This window comes from Aplidium turbinatum, chromosome 16 (assembly GCF_918807975.1).
Source record: "Aplidium turbinatum chromosome 16, kaAplTurb1.1, whole genome shotgun sequence".
Lineage (NCBI taxonomy): Eukaryota > Metazoa > Chordata > Ascidiacea > Aplousobranchia > Polyclinidae > Aplidium > Aplidium turbinatum.
In genome coordinates this window covers 21,349,252-21,371,490 of record NC_137487.1, presented here as the reverse complement: position 1 = coordinate 21,371,490, position 22,239 = coordinate 21,349,252, and the positions used below count along the sequence as shown (strand labels likewise).

General features: G+C 40.5%; 1 protein-coding gene across 1 annotated transcript in view; it reads left to right on the top strand.

Moving 5' to 3' along the window:
- Positions 1–741: 741 nt before the first annotated feature.
- Positions 742–22,239, top strand: part of LOC145785488 (uncharacterized) — a 27,163-nt gene continuing 5,665 nt past the window's right edge. The window contains exons 1-23 of the mRNA XM_082597137.1: positions 742–996; positions 2,914–3,008; positions 4,022–4,187; positions 4,752–4,915; positions 6,032–6,200; positions 6,523–7,958; positions 8,313–8,444; positions 10,327–10,516; positions 11,457–11,668; positions 14,138–14,326; positions 14,470–14,744; positions 15,440–15,562; positions 15,629–15,769; positions 16,267–16,393; positions 16,477–16,556; positions 17,205–17,604; positions 18,435–18,631; positions 19,434–19,589; positions 19,757–19,876; positions 20,215–20,370; positions 20,667–20,791; positions 21,288–21,461; positions 22,000–22,184. Of these exons, the coding sequence (XP_082453263.1) occupies positions 2,951–3,008; positions 4,022–4,187; positions 4,752–4,915; positions 6,032–6,200; positions 6,523–7,958; positions 8,313–8,444; positions 10,327–10,516; positions 11,457–11,668; positions 14,138–14,326; positions 14,470–14,744; positions 15,440–15,562; positions 15,629–15,769; positions 16,267–16,393; positions 16,477–16,556; positions 17,205–17,604; positions 18,435–18,631; positions 19,434–19,589; positions 19,757–19,876; positions 20,215–20,370; positions 20,667–20,791; positions 21,288–21,461; positions 22,000–22,184 (4,975 nt within the window). The 5' untranslated portion in view covers positions 742–996; positions 2,914–2,950. The remainder of the gene's footprint in view (positions 997–2,913; positions 3,009–4,021; positions 4,188–4,751; positions 4,916–6,031; positions 6,201–6,522; positions 7,959–8,312; positions 8,445–10,326; positions 10,517–11,456; positions 11,669–14,137; positions 14,327–14,469; positions 14,745–15,439; positions 15,563–15,628; positions 15,770–16,266; positions 16,394–16,476; positions 16,557–17,204; positions 17,605–18,434; positions 18,632–19,433; positions 19,590–19,756; positions 19,877–20,214; positions 20,371–20,666; positions 20,792–21,287; positions 21,462–21,999; positions 22,185–22,239) is intronic.

The following is a 22,239-nucleotide window of genomic DNA, read 5'->3' as shown; positions in this document are numbered from 1 at the left end:
AATTCTGTTGGTCAAATCAATTCAGTGGCTGCTCGACACCTGCTCAAATATCTAGACCGAGTGGCAGCGACTGCTCAAGGGTGGTAAAATGCAGAGCCCCTCGACCCTTGGAGTGGTAAAGAAGATGAAAAGTTTCATACCATGGCGGCCTTAAGATACGGCCTGATTTGTCACATTTAGTAGAAATTTTCAGATTTTGCTAACTTTGGGCAACTTTGCAAGTTTTTCTAAAAATTATATTTTCTCGCCTTTTTTACTGTTTTTCCCAGATAACACAATAGGTTTAACATCATCAGATGTTGAAAAACAAAGACAATTTGACTTCGAAGATTTTTGTCAGACTGTTAATTTATCAATAACAGTCTGATTGAGCGTTTTTCACCTTGTTTTTTTCTCATTTGCTACTGCTTCCCCAAGGCAACAAAAAGATTTTATGTCATTAGGAGACAGCAAAAAGTAAAAACATCTCAGAAAATGTCGGTCAAGCACTCGCAGTAGCGGTAATCAAAATCTGCAAAATGTGACTATAATCAGGCTGCACCTCCAGGTGGCCATGTTTCATACGAAGAAAGGAACAAGTCAACGCAGCCAGACGAAAAGACGGCGTCGTGGCTGAAGATTCAACAGACAAGACCACAGCCCTTGCAATGTGAGATTATAATGATTGTGACGTCACAACCAAATACCAACAGCAGATATTTTTTGATAAAGTTTTTCGGATTATCAAGATGCAAGGCCTGAGGTTGCTCGGCTGTGCTTCGTTGATCTCCAAAGCGCCTTTTTTAAGGAAGATTTCCAAGGTTGTAGCCTACGGTCGAAAGGGTAATTCTTAGAACTTTTGAGGTGAACTAATCTGGGGGGAAAAGCAATTGTTATAAGAAAGAAAACGCCTGCCCTGCTGGTTGGTTGATTAAAGTAATTATCCTCAGACTGAGCAAGTGTCTTCTGATGTTTAACCCTGGGAGATCGAGTATAGTAAGAATAAGAAATAAACTGGTGAGTAACATAGTGGTGTAAAATGTGATGACGAGGATCATGACCTAATCTGAGATAAGATGAAAGCAATAACAATATAATGTTATGGTTCTGTTTGTTATCGCTCTACAACAGCTAAGACAAGGGTCTCAAACACGCGGCCCGCGAGGGCTTTTGATGCGGCCAGCGATGCATTTTTAAACTTGAAAATAATTAACGATGACAGTATAATTTTTCTATAGAGTTAGAAAGATAAAATGCTTTATCTGAGTAATAAATAAAACTTTAAAATTGCTCATAAAATCTGAAAATACCCATCAAACTTCACACGACTTTTTAGCACTGCTGTCGCTCCATTTTATTGCGTCGACAAACTTGTATTGTCACATCACAATCACATCGCCCATTCACTTATTGTATCGGTATCGCAAGAATAACTTTGGTATTTACTAAAGTCAGTTCTTCAAGAGGTTTAGTTTATACTGCGCTTTTTGAAAGTTGATTGCTAGATTTTTACCCTCCAGGTCCGTCGTTTCGTTTGCATATTTTATGTCCGTACAGTGTTTTTCCATCTTTTTTGTTCTTACTACTTTTTCTTGCGATCTAACGTTCATGGTGTGTTCTTACCAGTTACCACCCTTGTTTATTGCGTTTTAACTGTGCTATTTTGTTTATTGACTTCTTATTGTGTACTGCTGTCCTCGGGTTAACTTACAAGCGTTCATTTGACCCTCAGGGCAACTTGAGTTTGAAATCCTTGAGCTAAAGTCCTTTAGCGACAGGGCTCATTTTTAAATTTATATCAGTGTACGATGTCATCATATTATTACCCGACTTGTTCTCACTGCGTTGTGCAATAATAATAATAATGTTATGGTTTTATTTATTGTCGCTCTACAACAGCGAAGGTTTTTTAGCGACAGGGCTCATTTTTAATTTATATCAGGTTTACGATGTTATCACATTATTACCCGACTTATTCTCACTGCGTTATGCAGGATAGAACACAATCGGTACCGTTTTTAAAGTCTTCGGTTTGACCCGACCTGGAATCGATCTCAGATCTACCTGCACCAGAGCCGAAGGCGAAACCACTCGGCCACTGAGCTGGTACTGCGTTGTGCAAGAAAGAACGCAATCGGTACCGTTTTTAAAGCCTTCGGTTTGACTTGACTTGAAATCGATCTCAGATCTATCAGTACCAGAGCCGAAGGCGAAACCACTCGGCCACTCATCATCGACGTATGAAGCCGATGGCCACTGAGCTGGTATATAAGATGAAAGCATAAATTGGTTCTTCTATTTAATCAGATTTTGCGTAGAAACTACGTCAAAGATGGTAAAAGTTATGGCTAACATGCAGATTCGTACCTAAATTCCCCTGGCACAGAAATCTAGTTGCAAAACGCTACAGACTGCGACAGTGATGGCTCCTGGTGTTAACAAAAGGGTTCTGGGGGTACTTTTAGACCCGACCGTAGCCTTTCCAAGGGGTTCAGATACCCGAAGAAATCACCACAGTGTATTCTTTGGATATAGCGCGTTTTAGAGTGGATCGGGGCGTGAGGGTTCCATTGGTATCTGGTTCAAGTTATTCTTCCTCCTGGCGATGATAACGGATATGAAGTAAAATGAGAATTGACGTCGCAATTCGGTGCGTCGTCACATCCTATCATCCATAATTGTTCTTAAAGCTTTGCGCACAAAGAAGCATCGGTAGCCTACCGTCTTGACCAGACCTGGAATCGGACTCAGACCTACATGCACTAAAGCACTGCACCTGCTGAGCATTCAGTTCTGCTAATTTTAAGTGATTTCATCGTTTCTAAGTTTGACTAAGGATTTGGATACGTCTTAACTGAGATGATGGAAAGTGGAGCTACAGTTTTTGACCTAAGAAAAAGTGATTTTGATCAGTGACACTATATATTTTTATAGATATAACCACTAAAAGAACAAAGCTTGCAAGAAGAAAATGTTTTTGAGAAACACAAGTTTTTCCGTCTTTGTATACTGTCTGCTAGTTGTCGCTGGTGAGTGCATTTTGAGAAAGAAATAGATTTTGTCTTATAGGCTACTCTGAAAATATATCAATCATAAGTTCATCATCAGTCGTTATCTCCGCCTGCAGCAGATTGCGCATCAACATGGCGTATTTGCTTCCAAGAGTGGCGATTTTGAGCCAACTCGCCCAGTGTCGTCAAATGGAGTCCGGTCCATGATTGAATGTTCATAAGTTCATTGGGCTACAAAAAAGCTTTTTTTCGCTGTTTAAACTTTAAGAATTGAATTCGGGTAATTTTGAGGTGCTGCATCCGATTTTGACCTCAGATTTATTCCATCATGTCAGTCCTCAGGTTTTTGAGATACGATAACAAAATACTTTATTTTTGACAAAAGTGGAAGATTTGACGTTGCGTTTACCACCAACATTTGCAGAGATATAGTGAAAGGTTAGTGTCAGACAGGCCAAAATACCTTAAATAGGGTTACTGGGCAAGCGTTGCTATAGGCTTGCTTAAATCTTTGTGATTTCATAGAAAACATTGATCGAGGGAGCTCAGTTGTATTTTAGGTTGTCATTACTGATTAATAATTTGGGTAAAAAACAAATTAGTATCAAAATTGTAGTTTATGGGTGTATTTCAGCTATTTATGCACCATGGCACAGGTTTCTGGATATGACACAATGTGTACCCTATGTGTAATAAACCCAGCGTCAAACCTTCCACTTTTGCAAAAAGCAACAATTTGTACAGGCCTATCATCATCTGGGGGGAATAAATCTCAGGTCAGATTCAGGGCCCCCAAAAATTAACCCAAAACAGTTTTCAAACTTTATGTTGCAAAAATCGTGAAGTGAATTTGCAAGAAACGTTTGTAGGACCAAGAGCTTAGATTATGAATTATGTGCTCAAGTTTTTTAACCTACTCAAATAGGTGATTTTGCTTTAAATTAATTTTGTCTTAAAATCTAAAATACAATGAAAGTAACTCCACTATTTGGTAAAGATTTGAATCCCTGCTAATGGCTTCAACCTCACAGTGGCTGCTCGGGATGAAAGGATAGTGATGTCACAATTAGAAGGCATCATAACCTCCCCCAACTACGATGAGTGCAAGGCAGTTCGCAATAAAACCATCCTGACATGGGAGTTCCCCGTCACTCATAACAGACTTTATCTAAACATAGAAGAAATTGCCATTTCAAAGTAAATATGGTTAACTTAGGTTAACAAAATTTTCAACTTCCTGAAGCATGATCTTCGAATTTTCCTTGTCAATAAGTTAAACTGCAAATAAATAAAAATCTCTGACAGAAAATATTTTCTGAAAGCATTCTTCCTTGACTGAAAACATTGCACATTGGTCATCCCTCATTAGTGAAGTTGCAATTGAAATTAATTTCAATCCAGGCTCGGTGTTTAACACTGGAATGTAGAAGGTTTGGCCAGGGTGAGCTACTGGGTCTTCAGCTATTGAACAATGTGCAACTGTTGCTGAATGAATCTGCAAGGGTCGTCAAAAACTTCTCGAGACGGTGTGGTGCGTCCACTGACAATCGCAGAAGCAATTATGAGAGTTGGAGAAAAAATATCTTTACACTGTTTTGTCGTCGTGTCCTTATCGCGAAACTGGCTCCATATTCCTGGCTTCAATTGTATAATTATTCACAGCGCAGGTTGCATTGACCTGATCTTTGCTATTGTTGTGTACAATATCTTCTATTCTAAGAGATCCCACAGAAACGACGTTGAACTCTTTTCTGATTACAGATGTTCTGCCGTGAAGCTTTACGTCACCGAGGGAGACAAACGAACCTCCTTCTGCAAGCGCGACAAACAGCTCTATGACGTATACGCGTCGCCAGTCAAAGTTGAGTTCATGACCAACTCCGACTATTGCAAGGACAGCTTCCAGATACGGTTTGCTTATATAAGTAAGTTGCCCATTTTGTGAGGAGCATCCCCAGACGGCAAAATCCGTCATTTTTTCATTGAATCAAAATCTGCGACATTGAATCAATGTAAAAATGATGGATTTTGCTGTCTGGATTGGTGCTTGCGGAAGCTATTGAAGTGAAAGACAAATTTTTAAAAAATTGAAGTTGTTTTGGAAAACTGGACAAAGCAACAAATCCTGTTGTTAAAATTAAATTTTTCTGTAGGTGGCATCAAAAATATCATCTTCATGATCATGATCATCTTCTGTTTTCTTGAAACATCAATTTATTTTTTGTGATTTTGTCTTTTTCTCGTCAAGACGAAATGCTTGGAAGTTTTGTACCCAATTCAGTTGGTTTTTGACAAATCAATTAAAACTGGTCTTGGCATTGAAACCTTGTTGCTTCCACATATTTCGGGACCTCTGCTGTGTTGACTCTGCTGGTTTGTCTTTGCTTTGGCCATGGCCACCTGGAGATGCGGCCTGATTTGTCACATTTTGCAGATTTTGATTACAGCTACTGCTAGTGCTTGACTGACATTTTTTGAGATGTTTTTACTTTTTGCGGTTTCCTAATGATATAAAAGCTTTTTTTTGTCTTGGGGAAGCAGTAGCAAATGAGAAAAAGTAAGTTGAAAAACGCTAAATCAGACTGTTATTGAAAAATTAACAGTCTGACTAAAATCTTCAAAATCATATTTTTTTTGTTTTTTAACATGTGAAGATGTTAAAACCTATTGTGTCATCTGGGGAAAAGAGTAAAGAAAGTGTAAAAATTTAATTTTTAGAAAAATTTATTCAAACGTTCGCCCAAAGTTAGAAAAACCTGGAAATTTCTGCAAAATGTGACAAATCAGGCCGTATCTTTAGGTGGCCATGCTTTGCCGTATTGAGTGGCGTAGCGGTCAGTGGAGTGGTGCCTCACTCTACCGGCCCGCGTTCAATAATAATCGGTGCGTCACGGGATGCCTCACTTAACTCTTAAAATAATCTTTAACTAAACCTCTGCTGGTTTGTCTTTGCTGTGATTCAAAAATATAGTCCAAAAAAAATGAACTCAACTTTCATCTTTCATGTTCTTCAAAATCTTCATTTCTTTATCACTTTTCAGGTTCGGACATCAACGTCACTCCCGGAAACTACGTAGCTGTCAATCATGAAGTGACGTATACCGCAGAACTGAGCAGGCTTCCTAAGGCAACAATCTCACCAACCTGCATCTTCTACTTTGGCGATGGGACGCAATCCGAAACGTGGGAAACACAGAAGAATGTTCTCAGGTGGGGAGGACAATACCCAGCTAGTCCTTGTTTGCAATCATTCAACGTCTGTGGATGCAATTTGTATGTGTCATCATTATCCGTTCAGTCGATTTCGACTCTCGGTCACTCTATAAATCACTTTCTTCCACGGTTCTCGATTCCTCACAACCTCATTCAGCTCTTCCATGCTCATCCCTCTGTCATTCGTCCCTGTATCGAGCAGTCCCGGTTTGGGACGATTCTTTCTCCTCTAACAAAACCAAGCATGATTTCCTTTTCCAGTGATTTGTATGTTTGCAATCGATCACATTTCTTTAATTTAATCTTATTTTGCTTTCAGGTACGCTTTCGTCTTCCCGGGCTTGTACAACTACCGTAGCGTCTGTCAGGTGGTGGATGTTAGTTTGACATCTAGCGGTTTTGTACAAGTTGAGGCAAACATGAGCCACCCCCCACTCAACCTGTGGTACACCAAGATGCCATTCACATACCAGGGGGATGTTCTGCTTCGCTTTGACCACATCTACTCTCATCCGATATATTACTACTTGTCGGTAGAGAAGAGTGTATTCGCTATAAAAAGCACGGGAAAATTTGAAAAGAGTCAATTTATTGAAAAATCTGCGGTTTTTGTTATTTTTGATTTGAAGAAAATCGCGCAAAAGCGTTTGGGACCCGGCTTGCATCCATTCACTCTCTCGTTGGAGAACAATGTGTCTTGTACAAGACTCCAATCGAAATTCACACTGAACCAACCTCTTGAGGAGATGAAAGTCGTGGCAGCACAGTTCGTTGGTATTCATCCGCATCCGTTCAATATCAACGTTACGTTTGGCAGAGGCGCGCCCGCAGACATCCAGATCACCATTGTGGAGCGCTCGACTGGTCACGCGGTGACCAGCCTCAGAAAAGTTTGCCAGAAAGATTGCAAGTTCTTGCAAATTAAAGCGACAGTGCCGAAGCCCGCCGTCGATTATATGGTGGAAGCGACTGCTGACAACACCGTTTCTACTGTCAAAGCTGTTTATGGTCCTTTCGCCGCGACGCCATACGTTTATGACGTCTACGTGACGTCAGAAGGAAATCTGAAAGTCGGTTCCGAGAACACTGTTTTGGTATTCATCCGCGCGGACTTAGGGGACTACACGTTGTCCATCCTCACTGGGGAGGAACAGCAACATGTCGCCATCACCGTGAGGACTTTGACTTACAACCATAAGATCGACTTCAACTTCCCCGGGAACGTGCAAAAGTTCACATCGGTGGCAGCCAAGTTCAAGTTCAAGAAAGTGGGCTTCATGGAGGTGACATTAGTGGTGGCCAACATCCGGCGGACTTCGACTTTCAAACGAAGTCTTAGAGTCCTGAGCGAGAAGACTTGCGTCTGCACTGTGCGGATCCGGGACGGTAACAACCTGCATTGGACCGAACATCCTTTGGTCATCGGATCCGACGTCATCCTCTCCTCCGATCCGATCAGTCCATGCGAGGAGGACATCTACCTGCGCTTCCAATGGGATGTCTTCCGCGTGGCATCCAACGATCAACTTCCTCTGAAGATAAACCAGGAGATGTTTCACGCGGACAACACGCAGCCTGACGTCATCGTCGATCCCACCCGATTACCTCACGGATTGTACCTGATGAAGCTTGTCGTCACCACGTATGACGTCAGAACGAATCTCGCGCTGGGAGAAGCGAAAGACTTCACGTTGTTCGATAACACAAAGCAGAAAATCGATTTCGTGATCAAGGGAGGGAGCGTGAGAGAAATTGGTAGGTGAAAATGAACAACTGTAAGTTATGGGAAGTTCGCCAGTCCGTCGCATTAAAGCGGGGCCTGTGAATCTGCAGACGCGCTTGCAACACAGTGGTAAGAATCGAATAGATGACATGTGTGTTGTCATTACAAACCCCAATGCTTTTTTCACTGTCAGTCCGTTTTTTAATTAGTTGATGGAATCTTTATTCTTGGACTGAGATTTTGTAATTAAAATTCTCGATCAATTCACTTTTGATTTACTTCGTTGACGTGGAAGCAAAAACAATGTCAGCCATCTGCTTATAATGAGGCAAACTTCTTAAGCTTCTGGTGTGTTTACACAAAACTCAATTTACTTTTTTCCCAAGGCGCAAATGAAAAAGTGGTAACGTTCGAGACTTCTTTGCCCGCCCACAAAAGATTTTACACGCAGTGGTTTTGTGCGAGAACAATCGAAGATCTTCCTTATGACGTTGACATTGGAAAGCTAACAAGAAAAAGTGAGATTTACGTAATTGAATGAAATTTGTTTTTAAAATGAAATGAGACGGTTTGTCGCAGGGACAAACCTACAAGTATTGCGCATATTGCCAGATACGTGGATCATCGCAATGTCATGGAAAGTTTTACTTCTATACACGTGGAAGATACAGGCATGTTTTAGCTTAAAGCGCTTTGCAAGTTTTGTAGTTTTTTAACTCTATACTGTATTTTTGACCCTAGTGAGACTCATGACTAATGGTTGAGTTTCCAGTGGAAGATGATCTTGCCATGACTTGCATCTTTTTTTTTTCACCACTCAACCAGCGAATTAGCAAAAGTAGAAAGCTTAAGCGTTTGTACCACCCAATCAGACATGAAATGGTTAAATCTTGCTTGTAATATAACACCTCAGTGTGGGCCCACCAGCAAACGCTTGTGATCAATCAATTCTTGTTGTGTTACGTCTCTCTGTACGGTAAGGTTGCCGTTTCTTATTGGGGGTTTCCACCGTCTCTTTCTACTTTTCTTCAAACAAGCTTGGTCTTCATCTTGGGTTTGTGTGACTCATCAGCCTGTGTTTGTGGTGACTGTTAAACAGCACAGCACATCATAAATCACTGTCTAGTGTTTCGACCTGAAGAACATGTGGATTTCATAGACCCTGATGTGAAGACATTGCACTGGTTGCAACAATTAAGGGATACAACTTCGGTAGAGAGTTTGTCTTGTTGAACCATAAGCATACGAAGCCGAGCAACGTTATCAAGTTTAACATATTAAAGATTGCTATATGTACAAAAAACATTAAATATCGAACGTTTTCGACATCACACGATGTCCTCTTCAGGAATAACATATATACAACTTTTACTACATCTGAATAAAATACAATGGTTATTATAACTATAAACAGGAAAAAAACAAAAACTGCACAGTACTTCTGACTAGCTCAAACTCAACGATATAGGCTCCACGAGAATCAAAGGTAACTGCATCAAAAGGGGTTAAACAGATCACATGATATGGTAGAAAGGCAAGGTGCGAAAAAACTAATTTTAAAATACAGAGAGCAAGAAAGATGAGCCGTAAGCAAACAATTGTCTGTTCAAAAGTGGATTGTGACCATTTATGTACAGGGTTTCTAAGATCTTAGTTTGATACACAGACCTGTCTCTGGACATAATCTCAAACTGTTTTATAGAAACGTTGTTTTTGCATTCGGTACATGAGAAAATGTGATCTTTAATGGCACTTTTCTGTATGGAATTCAAATTCAAGTGTTCCCCAGCTCTAGTCGATAAATGTCTTGTTGACATACCGATGTATGTCAGGCTTGCATCACGCAAACAACTGAACTTATAGGCTACACAACATTAGAATCTAGAGCAAAGGGCGTAGGTGACTTAAGTTGGAAATATCTGCCTACTTTGAACGTTCTATATAGGCTACAGGGTAAATGTCACAATCGAATTTTTTTTGACAATTTTAGCTAGATTTTTTGAAAATCTTACCGAATCTTTTCCCAAGAATAGTATATCAAAAAAGTTGCTAAAATCGTCTTCTTCAAGTATATCTTTCGGTTTTTTATCCAAAAAAGTTTTCAATACTTTATTGAAAAAATATGAATTCTATGTCTTTTATCTCGTGCCCGTTTGGTTTGTTCGACGGACTTGTTGTTCCACAATGAAACTAATAAGTTGAAAAATATGCTACATTTAAATGGATACCCGTCATACTTTTTAATATGTTAAACTTGATAGTCAGGAGATGTTGCCTGAATTGCTGTCTTAAAAGCAAGAAGATCTTGAAATATTCAGGCTTGTCTATTGGCCTACACCGCGTGTCGTCACTTTTGAGGCGACAAACTCACTGACGTAGCATTTACTTTCCTGTGTTTAGGTTCTTGTTTTGGATGGGGCAACACTCTTTACTTGTCCAGCTCCAAAGATCTGAAGCTGTCAACTACAAACTTGACAAAACGTGATCATTATCACATCCGGGCTTTTTCGTGGCAGAATGGATACGAGAAAAGCTTCTCCGACCAGGAAATTATCTTGCAATCCAACCCAGCTCCAATGATGACTCTGAGGTATGATGACCTATATTTTGGTTACAACTGTTTTGGTTATGATGTTTTGGTTATAATGTTTGTTTACAAACCGTTATGAGGTTGTTATGTTTGAAAGCAAATCCTAAAACTTAACCCCATTTATAAATTATCTAACTGCAGACAGTGCACACCGTTTCGACCTTCCGGCCTCCTCAGTGCAATAGATGCACTGGTATGGCCACGGAGATAAAAACCTTCATATGACATTTTCCCATTTGTGGAACCTATGCTCCAAAAATGGTACTACTGTACTACCAACCTTTCCAAAGTGCTCAAACCGCAAGCAGTGAGCTTTGCACAATGCATAGCAAGGTGCCTCCAGTAAAGTGCTCAATCGGCGTAAGCCAAGAGCGTCCATAACTGCAAACAGTAAATTTTATCTAGGTGCTTAACTGCTGTTATCTAGGTCCTGTGACCCTGCAGAAATTATAAACAATAGTTCATCCGTCTTGATTGACTGGATGGCGTTATGCACGGGAACTGCCACATAATACAGCTCTGCTGACACAGCACACGTAACCTGCTTCAAGATTCAAACAAGCACACAATGAATATCCATTATTCAAGTGTCTGCAAAAAGCTGCCAACTTTCTTTTAATCCGCTACTTTGCAAAGTTGTGTGTCTACTTATTGTGGTCTGGCACAACAGCTTGATATGCTGAGCTATTATAGGCCACAGCAATTACGGCGACTGATGACGATTTGTAATGGCTGAAATCGTAGATTGGTATGGACGCGCCTCCATTACATGACAGCAGGGTTGGTTGCTGGTATTTAGTTATAGGCTACGATTCTGATTTAATTACTCCCTGCTCTTTTATTTGAGCTTTCATGTGATAGATTGTTGTGTATTAATTAATGAATTGATTCTTCTATGCCGAAACAATCTAAAAACCTCAACAATCATATTGTGCTACAGATGTTTCTCCAATTGCGATCGCCTCCTGTTTCCTCAACTTCCACTGATTCTCCAGTTGGACTGCTCCGACTGCACCAGCTATCGTTGGATGTTGCTACGTGGTAAAAGCATAAAGAACATGGAAATGTGTGAAAATAGCGAGTTCTGTAAACTGGATGAAGTTCTTCTGCAGAATCTGTCGCCCGCGGAAAGCAACAGTTTGTCTGTTCGAGGTATTTTATAAAAAAAAACAATCGATGTGGTTGAAATTATGACGACATAATTTTTTTATTACCTAACCATAAACAGGTTAATAGCTTATTACAGTCAAGGGATTTGACCCGAATCTTTAATGATTTACTCGCCAAATGGTTACCTGCGCTTTCTTAGTGGACAATTTTTCAATTTTAAAATAAAAATCTTTGTGGTCTAATTTTAGAAATTATAATTTTCATCTTACTTACTGGAATGTACCATTCGACTGTTAGGAAGCCGCATACACTAATATTCCTAAGATGGACCAGAGCAAGAAAACTTCAACTTATTGGTTCAATTCTGAAATAAGAAATTTAATGGACAAACGTCGTAAATTGAAACAAGATCCAATACAATATCGTTTAGTAAACCGTGAAATTAAAAAAGAATGTCATAAAGCTAAAGAAAAATGGCTTGAAGAAAAATGTCTAGAAATTGAAAAACTTCGACTTGATGGGAAAAACATGTTCAAAAAGATAAACGAGCTTGTAGGCAAAAAATCAGCACCAACATCGAAGTGTATCAGAGCGGCAAATGGAGACATCCTTCATGACCCAAAAGATGTAACTCAGAGATGGGAGGAATATATACAGGACCTCTTTCGGGATGCGAGCAGAAGCAAGCTTACTGAAGACGCATCTCGAGATGTGACAGGTCCACCGATCTTGAAAGCCGAAGTTAAGTGGGCTTTGCATCAAATGAAAACAGGAAAAGCAGCTGGGCCAGATGAAATCTGTGTGGAAATGCTTAAAGCCCTGGACGAAGAAGGAATAGACATCATATGGAAGCTCTTAGACAGAATATATGAAAGTGGTGTGATTCCTGAGGACATGTTGAAATCAGTATTCATTGCACTACCCAAAGTTCCAGGAACACTTGATTGTGACAAACATCGCACTATTAGTCTGATCTCACACACTGTGAAATTGCTGCTAAAGATCATCCTCCAACGCTTAAGAAGGCAATTGCTTCCAGAAATAGGGGGCAATCAATTTGGCTTCATGAAAGACATGGGAACAACCAACGCAATCTTTACGATGAGAATGCTTGGTAAAAGAGCAGTCGAAGTCCAACAAGACCTATATCTAGCATTTGTAGATTTCAAAAAAGCCTTCGATAAAGTTGGTCACGAACAGCTTTTTGAGATGCTGAATAACATTAACGTTGATGACAAGGACCTGCGCATAATTAAGAATGTGCATTACCAACAACAAGCTGCAGTTCGCCTACCGGAAGGTCTGTCTGGATATTTTGAAATTCAACGTGGGGTCAGACAAGGCTGTGTGATGTCACCAGATCTGTTTAACTTGTATAGTGAAATGATTCTCAGAGAAATAGAAGGCATTGATGAGGGAGTTTTAGTGAACGGCATCTCATTAAACAATATTTGCTATGCTGATGACACTGTGCTCATAGCGACATCCCCGGACGGTGTACAAACACTGATTAACAAAACTTCAGACATCAGTGCAAAATATGGAATTGAAATTAATGACAAAAAAACAAAATGCATGACTATCTCCAAACAAAGTCCTGAACCCCACTTTGTACTTCACCAGGGAGGCAACACAATTGAACAAGTGTCTTCTTTCAACTATCTTGGTTCTCTCTTGACAGCGGACGCACGATGTAAGAAAGAGATACGAAGAAGAATAGGCCTAGCTAAAGACGCTTTTAATAGACTACGACCTATTTTATTGGATCGCAAGCTTTCTATTCTTCTGAAGGTGCGACTTCTCAAAGTGTTAGTGTGGTCTGTTCTCCAGTATGGTTGTGAAACATGGACTTTCAACACAGAAACTAGGCGTAACATTGAAGCAGCTGAAATGTGGTTTTACAGGAGAATGCTCAGGATTTCATATACTGATCACATCACAAATGCAGAAGTTTTGAACCAGGTACATCAAGATAAGGAACTATTGAACAACATAACTCAAAGGCAACTCAAATTTCTCGGTCACATCATCAGAAAAGAAGAATTCGAAAATCTTTGTCTAAGCGGTCGCTTTCTCGGGAGACATGCTCGTGGCAGGCAACGAACAACATTTGTATCTAATTTTCAACGAAATACATCAATCAGCCAACAAAGAACACTTTGGGATACTGCACGACAAAGGGAACATTGGAAAAATTTACGAACTGAGCATCTAGTTCATCAAAGGCCGCATCGGCTATGATACTGTTGATGATGATAATTTTCATCGGCCTGTACAAAATGATTGCCTTTCTTTTTCACTAAATTTATCGTATTTTTAAATATTTGACAAAACTAAATTTTGTAGTTTAAGATTTAACATTTTGTCAAGAAAAAGTAATTTAAACCTATAAAAGTTCTTAGTTACTACAGTATATATAAGCTTTCAGCGCATTCATTGTGCATTGCTCCCTTTTGATCTCGCTACTTGGCTTAAACATTTTACTTGAGTAATCTTGTCTTCCCTTGGTAGGTTCAAACAATTTTGGGAGTTCCATTGTGACCCTTGACCTGCGCCACAAGCCCACTCCCGAAGGAGGGAAATGTGTTGTCAGCCCCCCGGCCGCCATCGCGTACTCCACTAAATTTAGCGTCGTCTGCTCCGGTTTCCATGACAACAACAATGGATCTCTTGTCTACAAGTTCTTCCTCCTGGATGACGGTAACAATGGTCGCCATGTAACTTAATTGAATATTTCACGTTCTGAGATTTCAATGATTTTGCATAAACTAAGAAACAAAGAGTTTATACAATTCTTGATGACTTGTTTTCCTTACTTTAATTATTTGCATCCTTCGTTTTAGAGAAGCAGAATCCGCTCCTCCAGCATGGATTCGATCCTTCCCTTGAAGACATTGTTCTGTCTCCTTCCTCCACATACCAAATAATGTTCCTTGTCAAGATTTGCAACATGATGAAATCGTGTGCGGTCATGCGTGTCAAGACGTATATCGCACCCAGGACCACTCAGGCTTTGTTTGTTAAAAACTTCTACTTGGCCTTAAAGTCCAGGAACTTGCAGAGAATGGTCCAGGCCGTGACGTCATTTCCAGACGGCTATGTCACTCAAATGTCAACGGTGGGTTGATCATTGTCTGAGAACAACTGAAGCTTTGTGAGCCATTTCCACTTATTTCAAAAATCTCAAGCATAGACAAATAACAATCTTTACAAATCAAAGTTCTTTTCTGCAATTCCTTGACCTTTTACGTTTCATTTTACTTCGTTGGTACAGAAAGTTATCTTGGCATTTGCATTTAAACTTTAACTGAAAGAATTCTGAGATCTTCGAACCAACCATTACTGACACAGCTCTTACTCTTATTGTTGTATTTGTTACTTATATTGTTAGATCGTTAAATTTGAAGCGTATAGCTTGACTGGCCGGATTTCGAGCGCCGATCCAAAACCACGAACGTGAATCACAATGGGTTTCGTGCCTGATTGTCGTGATGGTTACATCACAAAATGTGGCTGGCGTGTTTCGTCCTAGACAATCAATGACGACATAACAAAAAGGGCCTCAATTGGTCAATACCTGGTTGTTTGACCTAAAAAATATTAACCTACAGTAATACCAGCAACGATTGTTCAACTCTGCGTGTATACTTGACAAAGTTCTTTGCTAGTAGTTCAGTGACATCTGATGGTTGATATATTTTTGCCGCAAGCATACAGATGTGCCAGGGTGAAATTTTGAAAGAGTGTTTATCTCTTAAAACATATTTATTGACCTCAGTCTTAACCACGACCGACCACTGTTTATTTTCACAGATCAACCACGCCATCAAAGAGCTGTCCATCATTAAACTTGTGTCGGTAGAGGGTGTTAAGCAAACCTGTGACGTACTAAACCACGTCACTGCCAATACCAACCTGATCAACACAGACTCCATGGTGAGGTTAAACTGTGATCAAACAATGCTTGTGATTATTTCGTCATAATTCTTCATCTGTCTTCAGGCCGCCTTGTGGTCATTTCTGTCCAAGATCCAGCAGTTCCTCCATGGACACCTCCAGCACGATGACATCACCTTTCTGGTCCAATCATGTGCTGCCACGGCATCAAACATCATACAAACGCGTCATCTCAACGCGACCTTGGTAAGTGGAAATATCACGACGAAGAAAACTTTACATTTGAAAATTGGCCACAATAAATTTGTAGCATCATATTTGCATTATATCTTTGTTTTATTCAAACTTCTATTTGACAATTACGATTATAATGACAATTACGATTATAATGACAATTACGATTATAATGACAATTACGATTATAATGACAATTACGATTATTATGACAATTACGATTATAATGACAATTACGATTATAATGACAATTACGATTATAATGACCATACTAATGTTGACTCGGCGCCAACTATCAAGATCCGAAAGTGGTAAGGTTGCTCCACACTTTTAAACAACGATTGTGCAAACTGACAAAAGTTCAAAGATAATAATTCCAAGATAAAATATTGATAGAAGTGGATTACATTTGAATGCAGCCATGAAGTTGAGTTAAATAGAATCATAGAGAGGTTCAGCAATAATTACATTTGATCAAAGTTTTTCTTATATTTAATTTTTGTGTCAAGCGAGAAAAAATGTCACGATTCGCCGCATTCGGCAACTTCATTATGACGTCAGTGATGCCCAAAGAGCGGCCAGCGACCTTCAGGAAAGATGGAATGACTGCTTCCTTCCTCCGTCTGCACAAGCACGGTAGGATGCGGAGGATTTTGCTCTCAATGTTTTCTTAAATTATTTTTCAAATCTATTGCAAATTCTGCCCTTTTTATTTTTAGGCGAAAAAACAAGCACGATGCCTCTAGTGACCATAAGAAACCTGAACGCCATCCATACCGGTGACGTCATCAATGTCGAGGTATGTGCGCGAGAACGTTGTTTAAACGTCAATGAATAGTTGAATAATAACAATAAGTAACATGAAGGCCAGCTGCGCTTATAAAAAAGACCACACGAAATTGTCCATTTTTAAAGACGTGACTTCCAGCAAGCGACCGAATCTATTTATTGTGAAGACACAATTTTGGCACTTGACACGGTTCATGACAATTCGGTGGTTCAAGTTTTGTAAAACTGTTCAACAAGTTAGGTCACTGTATTTCTAACAAGCCTCCCTAATTACCCCATCTTGTGCTCTCCCACCCCATCTTGCACTCTCCCTTCCCCGTTTGTGCTCTCCCTACCCTGTCTTGTGCTTTCCCTACCTCGTCTTGTACCCAAATCCTTCCTAGCCCATCTCATCGAGACCCTTTCTAACCCATCTTGTACCCAGGTCCAAATCTATTTATGAAACCGAATCTATTTATTGTGATGACACAATTTTGGCACTTCATATGGTTCATGACATTTTGGTGCTTCAAGTTTTGTAAAACTGTTCAACAAGTTAGGTCAGTTTATTTCTAACTCAGGCCTCCCTAATTACCCCATCTTGTGCTTTCCAACCACGTTTTGTACTCTCTTTACCTCGTCTTGCACCCAAATCCTTCTTAACCCATCTTGTACCCAGGTCCACAAGTACGATGGCTCAATCATGAACTTCGACACCACTAAGAGGAGGGTCAATGATGTCACATCCGTTTTCATCACTTCCGGATTGAACCACCCAAAACCGGTTTCGTCAAAGAATGCTCGCAAGCTTCAATCGAGCTTCATTCTGCCCCCCGAAAAGATCGCCCCCTCTATCATGAACTTTTATGTCTTTACCAAACATGACAATGTGACGTCACAAGTGTACGCAGAAGGCTCCAACTACGTCACAGTGACAATCGATCCTCAGGAGAACTTGCAAGGAGCATTGTTCAAGATCGGGATACTCAACTCTGGGATGGATGTGGAGAAATTGTCGTTAATTTTTCAAAGCAAAGACGACCAGACCTTTATAATGAGAAAGAAATTCGAAAGAAAAGGTTGGTATCCCTCATTTCAAAGTTGAAGTTGTTTGTTTAGTTTCTCGTAGTGAAAAGTAAAAACAATGAAAATACCAAAAACGTGGCAAATCGTTAACGATATCCAACTTTACTAATGGGTGAATATATCAAGCGCATCGGAAAAAAATTGTCGAACTTTATTGTAGGTGCAATTGATTGAGTTTTGCTTTTATCAGCTTGGTCGTTGATTACTTCACAATGTTGAGTGTAACGACCTGTTTTAACTTGACAAACTTGTTTTAACTTAACAAACAAAAGAGCCGAATCACTGACTAACAACGAATCACTGACTTCAACGCCATTTGTCATAGCACATGGCTAGAGAACAGTGTTTCAAAAGCTACTGAAATCCGCTGTTACCACGGCGAATTATCAGCATCAGGCTAAAACAGATCGTTAAAATCTATATTGTGAAGATTATTGTCGGTGTTCTGAATCAAGAAGTGTTGAGCTGGAACGGTTTGTGATGTTGAATGCTTTATCTACCACTTGACCTAATAACAGGCCCGGATTTAGGGGGGGGCAGAGGGGGCAGTTGCCCCGGGCCCCCCGACTTTTGAAGGGCCCCCCTATGTGGAAAAAAATGTGATTTTGTGTTATTTTTTTCCTTTTGGCCTTTAAAGTTTCTGCAAAATGCTGTGCAGTACTGGACTGATGCTACTGTAGACGTAGAGATGGTTTTTCGCGCCGTAGGCGCAAAAAAATTTTTTGCACGGGGGCCCCCCGATCTAAAAGTGTCCCGGGCCCCCCATCAGCTAAATCCGGCCCTGCCTAATAAACAAACAATCAATAGTTCACGAATTTTTCAGCGCGATTCCACGATTGGCTGTTCCCGGTCCAGGACCTCCTCCCCACCACCTCGACTTACAAACTGACCGCGCGCGCTAACTTGTCTTCGGACTTCAACGCGGACATTAAGATGCTTGAGATGAAGATCTTCATCTATCTCGTCAATTGCCTCTACTGGGATGACGTCATTGCCGATTGGAATGACGACTATTGCAGGGTATCTTAGTTTTATTGTTTCTGAAATCTCTTTATCTTGAAATAACCAATCGGTTCTTTTTTACGTTGAATTAACGTCTTTAGAAAGGAACTGATTTGCCGGTTTGGAATAACAGGCTCAACGAACATTTATCTTCCATCATGATCTATTCTCTCGCTATATGTTACTTCCGCAGCTTCATTGCATGCATGATTAATTATGTCTGTCACGTCATGTATTTTATAAACCAATAGCTGCCGACCACGTGTCCTGGAAGTTTAGTGTATCATTTGCCACAAGCTTGTGGTCTAACTTCTTCATTTCAATCTTGATAGCACTTGTCCAGTATTGCCTGGTTCAAACCTTCCCATCGACTGGTAGCTAATATTGCAAAGCAATTTATGCAGAAATTGATCAGTTTTACTTTTAGCTGGGGCAGCGCCACTTTCAGAAGCGCAGGTTCTATTTTCAGCGCTATCATCGGGCAACACTAATTTGATAACAGCGGTGGCTCCCGAGCAGAAACTAGGCTCAAGATCTTCTGTATTTTTCGCAGGCCAAGAATATTGTTTGAATATCTTTTGTCAATCTGACCTTTCTGTTCACAATAATATCTTTTGAAAACGGGGGCAGCTATATTTGTTTTGAAGCCATTCCAACCCCCGTCTGCTGCAACAAGATGTTGTGTATTGGAATGCATCATATGCCAGTTTTGTAATTTGGAATGAACTTGTCATCCAGTATTCACTGCCGTCATATCATTAAACGGTTTGTCTACTTCAAGAGTTGTCTTAAATGTGACGTATACGACATGGTGTTTCAGCCAATCAGCAACAGGACATCGGCTTCTATGACGTGTGAATGCTATCGCTTTCCGGTTATCACTCCCAAGCGTGGAAGCAACAGAGAGAACAAGGAGGATCTCCTCCCCACTTTGTTTGCCACCAGACTAGTCCTTTTCCCAAGCGAAACAATCAAGGTATCTTCCATTGTTAGGTAACAATGCAGGAATATTTGAAAACTTGTAATTCCTGGTGTCTGGCAATTTTTTGTATACAAAATAAAAAAAACATATTACTTAGGCTGGGTTCGAACCCGGGTCCTGTTGAATTATCTGCACCATGCCAATGGTTTTCTGTTTTGCAGCTAACTTGCAAACATGGAATGTACAACCCTCTAGTGGTGGGGGTGGTGCTTGTTGCCGCTGCCCTCTGCTTGCTGCTGTGCAAGTGGGCCCAGGGAAAGGACAAGATGGAAGGAAAGAAGGTGAAGTGCTTTAGTTTCATATGCGATGTGGTTTATTAATTATGATCGTGGGATGACGAATAACCTGTGTCTTCCTCTATTCTTGCTATAAAATGCCTTGAAAATGTAGAAATGTGTTAATTTTTATTTAGTAAAGAATGCCAATTGTTGTTTAGACGTTGCTCCATGACGTTTATGACGTTGGTTTGTGATCACAAGCATAATGAAAAGTTTCCTTCGCTTTTATTGAATCATTAAAAAACATGGTTCAATCATAAATACAAGAAAGGACAACTCACCATTATGACATGACAATGCAGTCAAACATCATCAGCTTACTTCGGGCACTATCTTGACAGAATGACGTCATCCATGTGACCAGCAGCTCGCCTCGTGACCAGTACCGGTACCTGGTGACGTCATACACCGGGTGGTCTGTCTCGTCCGGTTCCACAGCGAGAGTCTTCATAAAGCTGATCGGGAGCGAACACACGAGCGATGCGTTTGTTTTGCAGGTCAGGTCGGTTCATTGTCATTTGAATCAATTCCGCGCGTCATCGAGTGGGAAGACGAGTGACAGGAAAATTATTAAATGCTTCGCTTTGGTTGTCTCTGCGGCCTGACAGCGGCTTTGATTTTACAATAATTTGGAAACAAACATCTATTGATTACGTAACAAATGCTAAAATTAATAGTTTTTAACTGTGGTTAGATCTAGAAAGCGATCTCTTGGAAATATGGAATACCTTGTTCCATACTTCGTGTATATTAGCTACAAGTGATTGTTTGATTGACAATAATCTTTATCCAGAGGTCGGATGCCACGGTGTTGAAGAGAGGAAGTGCCGTCACCTTTCGCGTCACAACGCGTCGTCGTCTTGGTGACATCGAGTCGGTGAAAGTCTGGAGGGATGATGGAGGGCCAAGTCCTAGATGGTAAGAATGATTTGGTTTCCTCTTGGATTCAGAAACACTGGTGGACGCCATGATGTTGGCTGGCTGCATAACCAACTTGTGAGATCACCGGTACTCGAAAGGGTGTCGGTTCGACGCCATTCAAGGGCAAGTGGCTGTTTTTAACTTTACAAACGAAGAAACTTCAAGGTCAAAAGACGCTGGTTCGATTTTCGGGGTATGCGTTTGAGTAATGTATATCAAGGATAGCTCTCCATTCAGCGGTACCTTGTGGATGGAATAATTTAATGACAAAATCACTTCAACGATCGGAAACTTCACTCTGTCAAAGTCGATGACCGGCCCTGCCTCCTTTGGCAAGACACATATTGACACACTTGAAGGTGGACACGATGATTGGCACCCTTGTCTTCACGTCCACTTAATACAACACAATGATCTACACGCATTGTCCCTTAAGTTCACTACTACAACACAATCATTGTCCACTGACATCACAGTGATGTGTTGATTGCAGGAACTTGCGGAGAATGGCTGTCAAGGATCTTGAACGGAACCAATGCTGGTTCATACTTTGCAACCAATGTCTGACGACGATGGAGGAGCATGTCATCCAAACTTCCACGAAGAACCAACTCCTCAGCGACAAATGCTTATTCGCGATAAAGTGGAAGAACTTCATCTTAGACAGGTGATGTGTTATGGGAATTTTAAGTGGATCACAAGCGTCTATTCAAGCTTCGCCAATCAATATTTTAACAAATTTATACTTTCCTAGACTGACTGATTGAGTGTACTGATTTTTTTCTACAGTTAAACTCAGCGATTGTGTGAACTTGTTCATCGGCTTGTTGATCTGAAATGTTTTTTTAAACGTTCAAGTGTTTGCTGTTGTACCGACTGCGCGTGGTACTGTAGTATCGGGACGGCTACACACTTCAGGTACCAGCTACACACCTTAGATACCGGTCATACACTTCAAACACAGGCCACACACTTCAGACACCAGCTACGCACTTTAAATACAGACTAGTCTACACATTTTATATATCTACTACACAATTTAGATACCGACTAGACAATTTAGATACCGGCTATACACTGTTGCAGGGTAGTTGTGTGTTCGCATCGTGCAGGTATCTATGTTTGTGCCACACATGAGGTAATAAGCAAGATATTGTTCTCAACTATTACGTCATTAAACACTTGCGTTTTTTTTTTCATAACAGACATTTGTGGCTTTCTTTATACGGAATGCGGCCTTGGGAACACGAAAATCTAAGTCGCATCCAGAGAATTGCTTTATGCTTCTTGGACATTTTCATGGTGATGCTTCCTGCGTCCTACCTCCACTACCACAACATTGCAGGACCAGACGAACATTGCGAAGATACGATGGACCTGGCCGTCATCGGTGAGTCTTCACTGGCAACATTTTATCCTAAATCGAATGCAGATGACACGGATTG